Raw genomic sequence first — 16,685 nt, forward strand, 5'->3', positions numbered from 1 at the left:
ACTAATCATTTTGGTAAATGAATTTGGGTCACTGAGGTACTGAATGCATACACTACTATATAATACATATGGCAGCAGATACAGTATAATACAGGTGCCAGTGATAATTATGCTTCTGCCAAAGGCACAAATGTCCACATATGTAAAGAACAGGCCGTGTTAGAAGCCTCTAACATGAAACATATTGCATACAAATATGAGGATTGCGTGGGCGGTAGAAACATGAGGGAGGTCAGTGACAAGCATTCGGCAGTGCAACTTTCTCACAGGCTAAATTACCACACAATACCTTCTTAGTAATAGAAACGATCAGTCCATAACATTCTCATTACAATATTACTCTCTAAGTTAAAATTACGCACACCCACACACAAATGCTCACACATGCAAGCAGGCCACTGCATCAAGCCATTTAGCACAGGTTCTTGAAGCCGATATCGTGTGGGTCCACATTCAAGGAAGTTCGGTACTCAGTGAGTGAACTTTCTAACACTTGAGCTAAGTTTCACATTACAAGTAGCCTACAGTACTATACGTCGAGTTATTCAAGGCCAGCGTGAGAAATAACGATCATTCAAACTCTCCACTCAAGCGAATATGTTACCCTCTGACCCATGCTTTTACTGCCTCTGATTAAGTTAGTCGGTAATAGAAGAGCCCCACCAGGACACTTACACTAGCTGTAATGCTATAGGCTATGTATTGTATGACTGCCAGTTTTAGTCAAGGAGCATTCCATGAGATCTAATTATGCTTCTACCACACTGGATTTTTCGCTTGAGGTAGAGACGTGTAATCACATAGCAAGCAGCTTAGATTAGAACTTGATGTCTCCTTTGTGTGGGTGATCGCCCTCAGATATCTCGACTCCCATCAAAACAGAATAACTGAACTTCTGTCTTTCATTGGTATGCCCAAGGAGTTTGCCGCAAACCTGTTTAGATTGCATATATGACAAAATTGCATAAACATTTTGGCCAAGTCTTTGTTCTCCCAGCCTGTCCTTAAAGGAACACTTTCCTTCAAAATAAAAATTCTGTCATCCGTTATTCACTCTCACGCCGTTCCAGACCTGTACGACATGTAAGAAATATAAAAAAAAAATGTGCTGGACACATGCAGTTACAATGAATTGAGACGAGCTTTCAAGTTTCAAAAATAGTGGTTCCTATGATGCTTTTGAAACCAAGATTTGAATCATTAGTCACTGACAATAGTCACCTCAAGTGAGCTGTTAACCACTGCAACCAAATCATTGAACAAGTGAGATGAACTTACGAACTGGATTATTTCACTTTTCAAATGAATCGTTCCCGAATGAACTGATTCATTAGAACGATTCATTCACAAATTTAGTCACTGTTACTTCTTTCAGAAACTTTTAAATGATTTCGTCATTTGGATGACTTTTTTGATGATTTATGGAGCTTTTGCATTCTTGAAAGCTTCAGTTCCTGTTCATTATAACTGCATGGAAAAAAATCTTCAAACATTCTCCTTTAGTGATCTGTAAAAGAAAGGTTACATAATGTTAAATAAATGAAAACAGAATTTTACGGATGAAAGATTCCTATACTCTATTAGTTAATGCTCTTCGAAACATGACCTGTTCTCTAGTCTCAAAAACATTATGTATTACACTATGCTGAAAAACAAGCAGGTTAGCATGATGTTGCAAACATATCCAAGCTTTATGTTGCAAAACATCCCTGTCTATTTCTTTTCTCGAAGCTCAGGTCCAGGTATCATCGAGCACCATTGTCAGGCGGAAGCAGCCATTAGCGGCATTAGCGCACATAGCCCATACAGTTCGTTTTCTAAATCATCCATGCGACGACAAAGCCCCAGCTCTGCTCACCAAATAATAGGACACAGAGAATGTGAATACTAGAGCTGGCCAGGTGCACTGAGCTTCCCTATCTCCCCTCGGAGCTAATGGACCAATATGGGAGAATGGAAATTGATTCGAGCTAGTCAGTAAATTAAGAATTCACCGCTTTCATTTTTTGTGCATGTGTTGGGGGGATGTATTGTTTATTGGAATTCGAATTTCGTAGGTAATTGGGGATGTAGAAAATGTAAACAAGAATAAATGCTGCTTTGCTTTTATTCATGTCAATGAAACTCACTATTGTCCTTCGGTGCTGTGCGTCTCTAGACAGTAGGCAGAGAAAGTGACAACTGTGTAATAGAGGTAATTAGACAATTCCTGCAAGAATTATATGAATTCTGTTTTTTTTTTATATATATATATATATATATATAATTTTGTAATTTATTTTACAGAGCAGTTTCTTTAAAAAAAAGTATTTTTTAGACTTTTAATAAATATATTGTCTCAAGAATAGAATCTATTCTATGTTCAATTTGTCTAATACATTTTATTTTCATTTTCTATAGTGTCTAATACATGTATAATATTAATAATTATAATATAATTATAATTTTTGTAATTTCCAAAGAAGATATACAAAACTTTACTGGAAAAGGTTTAAACAATATTTTTTATACTTGTTCAATGAACCATAAACAATTACAGCTACTAGAAAATTTAATAGTGTAATAGTGTCTAATTACATTTATTATGCTGAAAATTATATACATGCACACATATATATATATATATATAATTACTTACATAAATATATTTAATTTAGACCAAATACAGATCCAAGATGGATATAACAGCAGATGCACACTATCAACTTTAATGCTGGACCTTATTGGCAATTTGCAGCATGACACACAAGCCCAGCCCTCACTTTAGACAGGGTGAGTGCCAATGAAACCCCCCAGATCTTTTGAGTCAATATCATTAAAATCGACTAAATAGTAAAATGTGTTGTTAATCTTAATAACATAATTTGCTGGTTACATAATTACACCTATGAGATTCAAAAGTGTATTGATTAATTCTGTGAGAAATAAGCACAAATTTCGGGAGCTAAAAAATGGGTCAAGCTAGACTCTTGCTGAGCGAAATGTGCTCAGATGTGAATTTCAAAATTTTAAAACAGCATGCAAATGTATGGATGTAATTCAAGGTTCTGTGTGTTACATCATGTCCTTGGTACTACAGGACTTCTACATTATAGAAACTGTTCAGAAATGCATAAAGGATGGGTTTTTTTACATGAAATGTAAGCCTCAAAATTACGAATTCTCTATGTAAAGTAAATTCCAGAGAACTGAAAAGAAGCCTTTTTTTTTAAATATATAATTATTTCAGTACAGAATAGTCTGCTTTGGCATAGTGTGGATTTTGCCTAGTATTGGCTGCAGCAGGTAATCTTTTATTACCTGAAAATAGCCAACAAGCATAACATGTCAGCTCCACACACCCACAGACCCGGGTCTCTAAAGCCAAACATTTAAGGCTAGAGGTGACAAGGGTTATCAAAACTTTCCTCAAATGGATTCCATGCTTTTTCACAGGTTTTCTAATCTTTCCATATGGGTGGTTTAAAGTGATGTCCATGCGTCTGCGTGCGCATCAGTGGAAAGAGATTGTAGTAATCCATGGGTGTAATCTGAGGTACAAGTGGCCATGAGGGAGTTTATGAGGACAGTCCACAGAATGCTAAGGCCAGGCTGGAGTCTGAATGACAGATAACACAACCTTAAGCTTGTAGAACCCCAGAGAAGCTCAAGCATGGATAACACACCTCAAAGTACTGTGGAGGCAGACACTTTTTAGTGCAGGTTTCTATAAAAACTCTTTATGAGAACACATCCTCTTCAACATTTGAAGTACCTTCTACCATACCAACTATGTTAGAGTCTTCCATTATGGTCCTCAATCACATAATTTCCCTTCTTATACACTGCTCTCTAAAATACTTGATTCTGATTGGTCAATAATGGCATTAAATGGCTAAATATTGCAGTGTAGTGACCAATAAATTCTATATTCCACAATGATCGCTTTCTTTTTCATCTATGGCCCATAAACCTTCAAAGTTTAAGACTTTTTAATCTTTTTTTTCAGTTTTAAACTCACGTTTATTCATCTAAAAAGTGTTCATTCAAATTAATTTCAAACTAAGGAACTGAATTTACATGATGTTCTTGGTTGGCGGCGAACTCAGGGTCGGTCAGGACCCTGACTGTACGTTATGCCTTACATCTAACCTAGCAGTGAACCCTGTAGATATGATAGAAAGGATCCCTCAAAGCCTCATTTCTCATCTCATCCTGGAGAAAGTTAAGGAGAGGCTTTGTAGAAGCATTAGATGGATAAGAGATGTTGATACCCTGTGCCAATCTACCTCTGAGCCCCCTCCTCATCAACCCTTGACTCAGAGAGGGAGCACAAGTCCTCTCCTTACCTTAGAAGGGCTCTCAGCGGCAGACGCAGAAGAGCTGTCTGAAAGAAAGCTCTTGAAAATGTTCACCTGTGATACTGCTTTTTAACCTCTTAGGTTTCTCTGCGGTTCAAGAGATGTGGCGAGGAAAGCTCTGTCTTTCAGAAGTGCGAGGCCTGGGTAAAAGCTTCTGTGTGGAGACTTGAGAGAGGCTTGTTCTTTTATGTCTCGAAGGGACACAGTGAAACTTCAGTAGTGGAACTGTCTGTTCTGAGAGACAAAGCTTGCCAAGATCTTGAGTCTTTTCATTCATGGCTGAAAGTTATATCTGTTTTACTAACAACCAAGCAGCATGTGTCAAAATATGACCATTAAGTAAAAGCGATGGAGATGTCTTGTGCCTTGAATAAAAATAAATCTTTCAGGCTTTTTATAACAGTTAGCTGTGAACTGTAGCTGTTACTGACCCTGACGAGAACTTGAGGGAAGGGTCCTCTGGAGTTTTCAGGCACGTTGATTGGTGGAATGACCCAGTCTCGCTTCTGTCGCCGCAGCCCATTGGACGAGCCTCGCTGGTGTTGTCGTGGAAACGTAATGAGCCTGGGATTTTGATAGTGGTTGTGGGAGGATCCGCCATAAATACCATCCCCAGCAAACTGTGGAAACATATACGCACACTCCATATGAAGCAGATCTTGACATTCACAAAGACAGCATATTAAAAAGAAAATATAAAGAATAAAATTTGATGCTATAAATAAGATCATCATGATTCAAAAAGAAAATCTTAAATGACTTATTTTCAAACAGCATATATATATATGTTACTTTTAAATCTCTCTAATAAAGAGATTTGACAAGATATCAAAATCTATAAACAAACGTCAGACATTTAAATCCCGCCCCCCACCAAAAAAAAAAATATTGCTAGACAAAATGATCACTTTATAAATACTATCTTAAATCTCTAATAAATTACTGAGAGAAAACCTGGTAATGAACAGTGTTTTGATTTAAGCCAAGTGTATATATATGATTAATTTAATATAAAGCGTGTTTGGGTTTAGTTTATATACTATTATAGTATTCAGGGTTTCGAATTAGATTTAAATTTTTAAATTTTCAGTTTTTATTTTAATTGTAATTAAATTTAAATTAAAAATAAAATTTAAAAAAAGTTACATTTAATGTTATGTGCTTTTGTCATTTTTATTTGTTTTTTTTTCTATTTTAGCTTTATTTTTATTTCAGTTTAGTTTTATTTTAGTACTTCCAGTTTTTTTATCTAACATTTTTGTTTTGTTTTATTTCAATTAACAAATTACGCTGGTTTAGGTAAGTCGGGTTCGAGTTAATTAACAGTTAATTTAGTTAACATAAACAGTTGAATATTCAGTGCAAAATTAAACCTGGTCAACTAAAAATTAATTTTTACTCAAACTGACTAAAATTAATGAATTAAACAGAAAAAAAACTTAATTTAAAGACTACAATACAATAAGACTACAAAAACTGTTAAAATTAACACTTTGAAACAGAGTTGAATAAAGTGAGAACTCTTTTAAGTCTCCAGAGTTATAAAAGAGCAATTAGATGCATACAACAGCCAGGTTGAACAGACAAACACCCCTAGGAGCACATACATTTAATCACTCATTGTATGTGAGGCAATGGTACAAAATAGTCGTGGAGTACACCTGAGCCCTGAGTCAGGATCATAAACATAGCTGTGGGGTTTCTGCTAAAACGACCAATCAAAATGACAAATCACGTCAAGGCCTCTGTAAACCAGCCCTTATAACACAGCAATACCACAGTGATGCATACCATGACATTTCCTCATGGGTGCCCAATGAAAAAGATTGATGAAATACCACATCAATAATTTAGACAAGAAAAACTAGAGCTGCCGCTGACCCTCGCTTGATTCATTCCAAAGGCCAAGGAAAAGGGCTGACGCGACCAATCAAACAGGCACCGTTTGTCACAGGGGCTGGCTGTGTGTGCATGTGTGGGGAAGGGGACTGTCCTGCGGCTCATTTAGTGTCTTTAGCGCTCATCTTTAAATTGTCAGCTTTTCATGTAATCCTGTGTTGCCGTTTCTTTCCCTGACACCTCGACGTTTGTGGCACTGCATTTTCGAGCCGAGATGCTTTCGCCAAATCCCAGTCTTCTATCTCTCTCTCTCGGCCTGTCTCGCGTCCCCCGGCGGGGGTTGCCAACTCAAGCATGCGTAGGCAGGTCAGCCTATCAATGTCTCACAAACACGGTTTGTCGCAGAAGAGCTCGAACAGATGTGAGGCAAATCTGAGCAAACATATTGTATTTTTTTCCCTCTTTTGTTTTAATTTTTCACAGCTTGATGGCTCTGGCTGCAAGGGCTTGGAAAATGGAGGGATTGTAGCGGAGGGAGGGAGCCGTGAATGAGCGAGGAGGGCAGCTGTGAGGCACTGATAAAATCACTGCCGCCTCAGCTCTGCTCATCCACGAAGCTCATAGGTACCCGCTCCTGCAACAGAGAGCGGCTGCAACAAGACCTTTCGGGGGGCAGCAGGTGGAATTACTGTGCATAAGAGGGTGAAATAGAGAAAGAAGAGGCTGGAGAATGGAAAAGGGATTGAGGCAAAATCAAGTTGAGCAGTGAGGGCTAAATAATCCTCCCAGACAAAAGACAAATTATAAGAAGGCATTCGAAGCTCCTGTGTCTAAACTGACAACTTAAAAATAAAACGGCCATCTTAAAAATAAAGGTTCATTATTGACATCAACGGTTCCATGAAGTAAGTAATAATTGACGACGGGCCACTGAATTACTGAAAAGTAATGCACACCCAAGGTGGTAATATGGGCACAATGTCTTTTAAAAACTCTTATGTATTTACATTACATTTAGTCATTTAGCAGACACTTTTATCCAAAGCGACTTACAAATGAGGACAATGGAAGCAATCAAAATCAACAAAAGAGCAATATGCAAGCGCTATGACAAGTCTCAGTTAGCCTAACGCAATACATTTAGTAAGGTTGTTTTTTTAAAGAATTATATAATAAATAAAAATGAAACAGATAGAATAGAAAAATAATAGAGCAAGCTAGTGTTAGAGGCCTTTTTTGCTTTTTGTTAATTGTATAATAAAAGAAAACAAATAGAATACAAAAAGAATAGAGAAGCTAGTGTTAGTTTTTTTTAAAGAAAACAAGCAGTTAGTAAATGAAAAGAGTGCAAGTCTAAAAAGGGCAAGTTTTTTTTTTTTTAAGAATAGAATTCGAATATAGAGTGCTAGTGTTAAAGGGTCAAATAAAGATGGATGGAATATAAGTATTTTTAGCCGATTCTTGAATATGTCTAAGGACTCAGCTGCTCGGATTGATTTGGGCAGGTCATTCCACCAGGAGGGAAAATGTAATGCAAAAGTCCATGAAAGTGATTTTGTGCCTCTTTGGGATGGCACAATAATGTGCTGTTCACTTGCAGAATGCAAGCTTTTAGAGGGCACATACATCTGAAGTAATGAATTTAGGTAAAGGGGTGCAGAGCCAGTGGTGGTTTTGTAGGCAAACATTAATGCCTTGAATTTTATGCAAGCAACTATTAGTAGCCAGTGCAAATTGCTAAACAGAGGTGCATCTTTTCAGCTCATTAAAAATGTATCTTGCTGCCGCATTCTGGATTAATTGTAAAGGTTTGATAGAACTGGCTGGAAGACCAGCAAAGAGAGAATTTTTATGTATAAAACTGTGTATAAAATTTAGGGCTGTCAGTTTAACTTAATTTATTAGATGTGAAAAAATAATGCGATTAATATATTTTAATGCAGTTAACGCACTGGCCCTGCCCCCAGACCTGTACATCATCTTACATTTCATACAGTGGACTGTTGACAAATATGATGCAGGGCAAGAACTCCATAAATGCATTTATGGCCTAAAATTCAAGATATTGGGGCAAAAAATGCCTGTTTGAGTTTTTGTCTAATATTTATATCATATGATAAGCGATATCAAACGAGCAGCGAGAGCAATATCACACGAGTGCTGTTTTTGTCACGAAGGACACGAGTGCAAATGTGATTTTATACAACAGTTCAGTAAATAAGTTAATATTGTAATTATATTTTAAACATAATTTTGTGAGTTCAATTTTGCCAACGAAAATATTACCTAAAAAGCCACAGCAGAATTGTTGTGCATCTCTGAGCAGCACAGCGGTGTTTAGTTTCTGAATGAATCTGCGTTTTGAACGAATCGTGTGAACCAATGATTCAGTAGCCCATAGAGAGAGCCGTTTACTGAATTTCTGAATGAATAAGCTATTTGAACGAATCGACTCATAAGGACATTTACCGCCACCTGCTGGTAGTTTTAGTTTCTGGTATAAAGAAGGTATTTTGAATACTGTTTATAACTAAGCTGTTTTGGTCACTAGTGACTTTCATTGCATGAACAAAAAATACTGAGATGTTTCTCAAATTATCTTCTTTTATGTTCCATACTTTATGTTAGGCCATTGAAGCTTAAACATTTAACACAATAATAGCTTTAAATGATCTTTTGGGGGTATTTTCACAGACAAATTTAGTTTGCGATTAATTACATTAATTAATTGCAGCACCCTGTAATTAATTAGATTAAACATTTAAAAAAGGACTGACAGCCCTAATAAAATGTTATGTATAAAACTCATTTCTTACACATATCATCCCAAGTCTCCATTGCTGTTTCTAAAACATAATTTTAGAGCAAGTAATGAAGGCTTGAGCAATTAATATGCAGAATAATGCAGTTACTAGAGAGAGAGAGAAAATTAAGAATGTGTAAATTACCTGAGTCTGTGTGTCTCTTAACAGTGTTACTAACAGTGAAACTGTAAGTTTAACTGCTTCAAAAACTGTGATGTTACAACTTCGCTACTGAGAAATGCAACATAGCGTTTCATGTGCAAGCTATTTTATTGCAAATAATGTCAGTGGCAGGGCAGCGCTGACAAATTTCTGTATGTGTATGTTTCTGTCTGTGTGCAAGTGTGTGTGTGCATGCGGACAGCAGGAGAAAGAAAGCATTTTTTATCCATAGGTAATAAAGGCTAATTTAGTTGGGAAAAAACATGGAAATTGTCATTTTTAACCTACTGCTAGTGATGTTTGTTTGCTTGGTCAGCATGGGTAATGTGGTTGACATATATGAAACTACTTAAATAGCTGTGAATATTTGCACACTTTAGAATGTTCAACGACCAATCAGAATCAAGCATTCAACAGCCCTGTGGTACAAGAACCTTTAACATCCATGGCAGCTTTCCATTGCACAAAAGTATCTTTAGATTACTAAAATGGTCTTTACACTAATAAAATATATATTTTTAAAAGAACTGTTCACTGAAAGGTTCTTTGGGGAAACCAAAATGGTTCTTCTATGGCACCCCTTTTATATTTAAGCAACGTCACCTTCGGGAGGACACATTCAGATATGGTGTGACCAGCCGAATGAGTTTGAACAGAGACAAAATCCTAATCTCTTCCTTCACAGATCTGTTCATTAGTGCGGGGTATTCATCTTCTCGATCTGTCTCTCGCTCCATTTCTATCTTTTTTTTTTGCCTGCTGACAAACAGGATATTGGGAGCTGTGATAAAGGCCTTGATTTATCAATCAGCTCTCAATGGCACTGCAGAAGCATTCCTCCGAATGTGTAGCCAACAGCACAGGAAGACCCAGGCTGGTCTGATGCAGCGTAGCATGGCAGCGCCAATAAAGGCACAGACTTACAACAGCATGCCTAATGAAAAGGTTTATTCCTCTGGTAGGGCAACAAGCACTGCACCCATTACAACAGACAGTGAGGAAAGAATAAACTAGAACAAGCATGTTGTGTTGTGGGATGGCGCACGGCAGATGTAGGGAATGTGCTGCTACGTATGCGTGCGTGCATGTGTGTGTGGGCGCATTTGGGAGTCAGCATGTGTGAAATGGCTGCCTGGATTGCCCTGAGCTCCCATAGCTCCAGAAGAACCAGCCCTGCCAGCTGGCTCCCCATCCCTCCCCACTGAGAAGAAACCCGTTTGGGCATCAGTCAGCCTGCAGCTCTGCAGCAGACATCTGGAGGTTATTGTTCTATAGGGCCGCATTGCACTGCTTGCAACCCTGTCTGGAGTTTTTCCATTACATGCCAGTATGTGCAAATTCCCCATTAGGCAGCACTCATTTGCTACTTTCGTAATCAGTCTTCGCACCAGACCGTCGAGAGAAAATGGAAATGTACCTGGATTTCCACTGAAGTTCCATTACTAAAAAGGCGTGAAGAAAGAGTTACTCTGGGCTTACAATAAGTGCTACAAAAACGCTTCACTAATCCTGTCAGCTAGGTGGCATTAGGGTCTTATTTACAACAATCAAACCACTACTGAATCTACAGGATGAAATCAAGCGTGCCGCACACATCCTGAAAAATGAAACCAAAACATTTTGATCGCCATCTGGTGGCTAGCAACAGTATAGGTCATAAACCCCACCCTCTCCATTTAAACAAATAGGATGTGAGCCAAACTAAATAATCAAATTACAATTCAAATACTTTTTTTTCCCCCGAAGATGGTTTCCATAATTTTAAGTAGTTCTTATCACGTTGATGTATGTTCAAGTGTTCGTTTTTCAAATAAGTTTGCTTTTAATGAGTTATTTGAGCTTGCGATTGGGTCTGCGGGAATTTGGGCAGGACTCATAATCACTACTGTGCAAAACAAATCACTACTGCGTGAACTCGGGCTCCAAATAACATCATCAGTGCAAGATTATGGGCCATACTGAGATGTTCTGGCTTCATTTTTCTATAGTGAACAGAAGTAGAGACATGTCGTTCATCTTTTTTTATTTACAGTCTACGAAAGAAACATACAGTGCTATCAGTGCAGTATAAATCCCAAACAAATTAGTATTATGAACTAGTTCTTTTTAGTGAATCAAAGACATACGTCATGACCAGTAGTAGTCAGATTTCTGAACAAATTAGTCTTATGGAGAGGTTATACTATATGAACCAAACAAATAAATTACTCTTATGAGCCAGTATGAATTCAAAAACATACAGCGTGAACAGTGTGGTTCGATTAACAAACAAATTCGTTTTATGGGATGTGTTTTATTGAATCATACACATATAACACAATCTGTGAACTCCAATTCCTGAACGATTGAATCGGTTCTTTTTAGTTGATCAAAAACATAAATTGTGATGCGTGAACTCAAATTGTAATTTTAAACTGATTACTGAACAAATTACTCTTTTGAGTTGGTACTTTTTTTAGCAAATCAAAAATACACAGTGTGTCCAGTGTTGCCAGATTCCTGAACAAACAACGTTTTTGGTTTACTTTAAGCCAATGAAATGTCTCATAAAGTGCAGCTACTGTAATATCTGACTCATACAGAATTATGTTGTTGTTTTTTCAAACATAAACAACATATTGCGTTATGTTGTGCTTAAAGCTTGTAAGACTTAAAATCAATTTAGTTTCTGACTCTTTGTTCATATGAATTCATATAGTTGAGAGGAAACCAGACCTAATGGCTGCTGAACATAATTCCCAGCACACATGAATTCCAAACTCCAGCTTAGGGGCAGATGAGGCTCATATTGAGCTAAATGCCAGCCAAAGAACAGTCCTGGGTATTTTTAGACCTGAACCATCCAAAAGCATAGAAACTTTGCTCAATAAAACATGTTGGGGGACAAAGAAACTGCACTGTTGTGCTGAACTCTAAAGCATTGGCTGGAACTTGTCAGCCCAGAAGGAGATACAACAGAATATACTAGAATGAAAGCTGCATATGGATCAAACAAATAAAAGCCACACCATCCAGGCAAATGCCATGCAAGTTCATAATGAACTACATGTAACCTACAGACATTTACGCTCAGCAGAGGCACAAAGGATTGCACTGAGGGATATCTTTGTTGATACACATTTGATAATAGCTAGCTTCCATATCAATGTCTTTCAAAGCATCTCTGCTACTTCAAAGTAACAAAAGACATGCTTACTTTGTAAATGAGACACCTTATTTTTAATTACTTTTATGTCAAACGAGTCATGGCGGTGCGTATGTGTGTGTGTGTGCATTTCTGTATGTGAGTGTGTTCGTTTAAGATGGTGGTGATCTTAAGTGTTAATTTCTATGCTAATTTTCCTAAGCGCTACCTCTAAATATATCCGTCTTTCAAGTCAAGAGGCCAAAATAGATTAAATAAATGTACAGAAAAGTAAGAAATAAATCTCGATTGTCTTACGTGAGGTCAAATTTCCTGTCAGCACAAATCATTTGATGCATGGAACCCCTTACTAAAACGGTACTATGATGGTAAAACCATGGTACTTTTATTACATGCCATGATTATTATATTCAAATACCATGGTATAAGTTCAAATAATATAATTATCATGGCATCATGTAAAACAACAACAACATAATGCTAACAGTTATTATAAATATTATTATTATATAGATGTATAAAATGTGTATATAAATAATACAAATATATGCATACAGTATATAAAATTAAATTAATAATAATAATCATTATTATTATTATTGGAAATAATTAACTAAATTAATAATTAGATTAATGGTTAAAAATGATAATATAGCAATAATCACTTTTTTTATTCTGCTTGGCCATGATGCAGAAAAAAAAAATTAAACTGTAGTAGACAGTAGACTGGACACAAGCCAAACTGTTAAGGTTCATAATATGTCCCCTTACTTTGTCAAATTGTCCTTACACCCTGCTTTTTGGTATTTCATTGAGTTACTTGAGGATAATTAGTTTATGAAAATCACATCTGTCAGGAATTCAAGACAAGACAGCTGAAATTCTGGCACATAAATAGATTAAACAAGTCTTAAAGCTGAAATACTCTGAGAGCTAAACTACTTCATTTTTATTTTGATAACTTTTTCATTAATTATTTATGGTCTCAACTAGGTCAGAGAGTTGCAAAGAGTCACATTTCCCAGAACACCCATGTATCTTCTTGCTTCGTGTGTGTGCACACATGTGCGTTTGTCCTTCAGTAACCTGCCGTAACCGGCAAGGAGACATTTCTCTAAATGGTCGTGCAGAAGGAGAGGACATGTGTGGGGTTAGGGACACAGGGATAGGGCTCGCCAGGCCAGACTCCAGGATCCCTAGAGGACCTGTATTCCTGCCTCTCTGCTTGGCATTTCTAGGTCACTTTGGATGCAGAAACAGTCCGATGCCAGTGGGAAAGACATCTATATAAAGCCTGTACACCTCATCTGCACTACACCAGAGCACAGGACATGAGCATGACAGCCACATGTATTAAAAGTTTAATGATACTTGCCAAGCAGGACACATCGTGGCAGAAGTGTGTGTGTGTGTGTGTGTGTGAAGGGGTGGGGGGGCAACTTGGATGAAATATTACTCCTTTCATCTTTTGTATAAAAATTACATTTGAGCATTCACTTTCATAATCAGATCATGACTTTTGGTATGTTGCCAAGGGCTTGTGCAAACCCTCTAAAAGTGCTCCACACGTGACATTGCTGCCTGTGCATACATGCACGAGAGGGAGAACCGAAATGTAATCAATTTAAAAGCTATAACTACTTTTCAAATTCTGATGATTGCTTAAATGTAATAACATCTTGCTGTGTTATTGAATCTCGTTCTTGCTTGTGCTATATGGGCAAATAATTACACTGAGACGGCACATCATCTCCCCCCACGACCCCCCTAAAACCATGAACTCAATCAATGTACATTATTTCATGCACTCCATTACTGAGCTGCTAGACTCATTCACGGCTTTTCACAATACTATCAGAAAAAAAACTTCAAAAACTTAAAAACAAACAAAAAAAAACACTGTATACATGCTACCATTCAAAAGTTTGGGGTCTTAAAGGGGTCATATGATGCTGCTAAAAAGAACATTATTTTATGTATTTGGTGTAATGAAATGTGTTTAAAGTAAAAAAAACACATTATTTTCCACATACTGTACATTATTGTTTCTCCTATATGCCCCACCTTTTTGAAACGCGTTGATTTTTACAAAGCTCATCGGTCTGAAAAAGCGAGGTGTGCTGTGATTGGCCAGCTATCCAAAGCGTTGTGATTGGCCGAATACCTCAAGCGTGAGACGGAAATGTTACGCCCCTCACATACTGTTGATGCCGTGTCCCGGCCGGAGCGACGAGACAAAAACATTAAAACCCATTTCGCTTTCACAACGAAGCACACAGCATCTTCACGACATGGCTGCAGCATCAACAATACTACAGTGAGAATAAAAGTTATGCCTTCTTTCTTTGCGTGAACATTTGGGCGGCGTTATGCAAATCTTCCCACATAGTGAGGTAGATATTTGGGGGCGTGTTAGAACGAGCCGTTTTAGGTAGGTGTGGCTGACTCTGAACTTTTATTAAGAATATCTCTTTTGATTTGATACTTTAGTCTTTGCAACTTTACAGATCTTCTTTATGCACCAAGAGCTTGTAACACTCCAAAGAGAAAGGAAAAATTGAAATCGCATCATATGACCCCTTTAAGATTTTGTAAGGTTTTTGAAAGAAGTTGAATCTTATGCTTAACATGCATTATTTGATCAAAAATTCAGTAAAAAACAATGAAATTCAGTAAAATAGTTACAAACTGCATTTTTTTATAAAATAATAACATAAATATATTAAAAATATATTTATCAATACTATAATTAAATATATAAAATATAAAGATAATATATGTGGCTTCTTAAAAATGAGCTCAACACAAATCTGTTCACAAACAGATATTTTTGGAATGATATTTGACATAACTACACATAATTTGTCCTTGCCTGGTTAACAGGAGGTGATAGCAGGTGTCCAGCGAGGGCCAGTTTAACAGTGGTCTCCCAGATATACTTGCCCGCGCTGTCTCTGCCCGTCACCATGAACTGGATGGGTTCAGTTAGATTCGTCACATGTTGCTCTGCGTAAAGAGAGCCATCCGGCCGAACGCTGAACTTTGGGTCACTGCTTTCGAAAGAAACCTCTTCTATTTGTTGACAGGTTTCGAACTTCACTGCAAGAAAAGAGAGAAAGAGAGATTAGAGGGTAAGAAAAACATTAAATAATAACAATGGAACTCTCATTGCTGCCAGACGCAAAAACTGTTCAAAGCGATCTTATTTTTGGCCGACATGTTTCATTGCTCTTGCCCACACATTTGTCATTGTCTATCTCCCCTACTATGCTAGACTGCTTATTAAATAAAACATCATCGTTATAGACAGTATGAATGTAATGTAGTTATTACATCTAAGGTGGACAAGGCGTTATTGATTCAATACTTCATTCAGCCACATACAGACCAATAGACAAATAAATGAAATCAATGATATATGTAATAAATGATGGGCTATGGCTAAATTCAATAGCATAAGCAATGTACTGAACAAAAGATATCATTTGTCGATAATGTTTATAGTATATACAAAAAAGGATTCTCTTAATAACAGACTCTTCTGACAGAAGAAGTGTGAAAAATTCAGTTTCTCTTAAAACAAGTGAAGATAGCAAACAGAATAAGTGAGTCATATGCTTTCTCCCGCTATGGTTGCTTGGAAAGGTTTCTGGTCAACAATAGCAGATGGTCCATTCAGTTACACCTGAGGGAAAGTTCCACAGCTTCAGCTCTACTTAAAGTGAGCGAGCGAGCAAGTGAGAGAGAGAGCCATGTGCCATGTCTAGATTAATCACAGTTTAAAAATTAGAGCTCTATTTCACATTTACCAGAAGTTCAGTCGTAGAACTTTAGTAGACCACTTCTGCTCTTAGTATATGGGAGTCAGGGACTAGTTTTCACAAATAGTACATATTTCTCAGGTTGAAGGAATAGTTCACCCGAAAATGTGGTGAAATTTGGTGGAAATGTTCTCACCCTGAGGCAAGCCAAGATGTAGATGCATCTTGATTGGAGCAGATTTGGAGAAATTTAGCATTACATCACTTGCACATCACAATGGACTCTGGAGTGAATGGGTGCCGTCAGAATGACAGTCAAAACTGCTGATGAAAACATCACAATAATCCACACAGCTCCAGTCCATAAATTAACGTCTTGTGAAAACTGAAAAGCTGTGTGTTTGTTATTTGTGGATTATTGGAAAGTTTTTATCAGCTGTTTCATTGTGATGGCACCCATTCTCTGCAGAGGATCGATTGGGCTGTTTCATTGTGATGGCACCCATTCTCTGCAGAGGATCGATTGGGCTGTTTCATTGTGATGGCACCCATTCTCTGCAGAGGATCGATTGGTGAGCAAGTGATGTGATGCTAAATGTCTACATCTTGGATGGCCTGAGGTTGAGCAAATTTT

At 37.3% G+C, this 16,685-nt stretch overlaps 1 protein-coding gene across 2 annotated transcripts in view; it reads right to left on the bottom strand.

The window, feature by feature from the left end:
- The window catches only part of LOC107590155 (cadherin-4-like), a 267,908-nt gene that overhangs the window by 67,478 nt on the left and 183,745 nt on the right, over positions 1-16,685 (bottom strand). For both annotated transcript variants that reach the window (XM_016278770.1, XM_016278769.1), the window contains exons 4-5: positions 15,163-15,389; positions 4,772-4,960 (exon numbers count right to left, since the gene is read on the bottom strand). In XM_016278770.1, coding sequence (XP_016134256.1) covers positions 4,772-4,960; positions 15,163-15,389 — 416 coding nt within the window. The remainder of the gene's footprint in view (positions 1-4,771; positions 4,961-15,162; positions 15,390-16,685) is intronic.

The sequence above is a fragment of the Sinocyclocheilus grahami genome, unplaced genomic scaffold, assembly GCF_001515645.1.
Source record: "Sinocyclocheilus grahami isolate Dianchi unplaced genomic scaffold, SAMN03320097.WGS_v1.1 scaffold125.1, whole genome shotgun sequence".
Taxonomy (NCBI): Eukaryota; Metazoa; Chordata; class Actinopteri; order Cypriniformes; family Cyprinidae; genus Sinocyclocheilus; species Sinocyclocheilus grahami.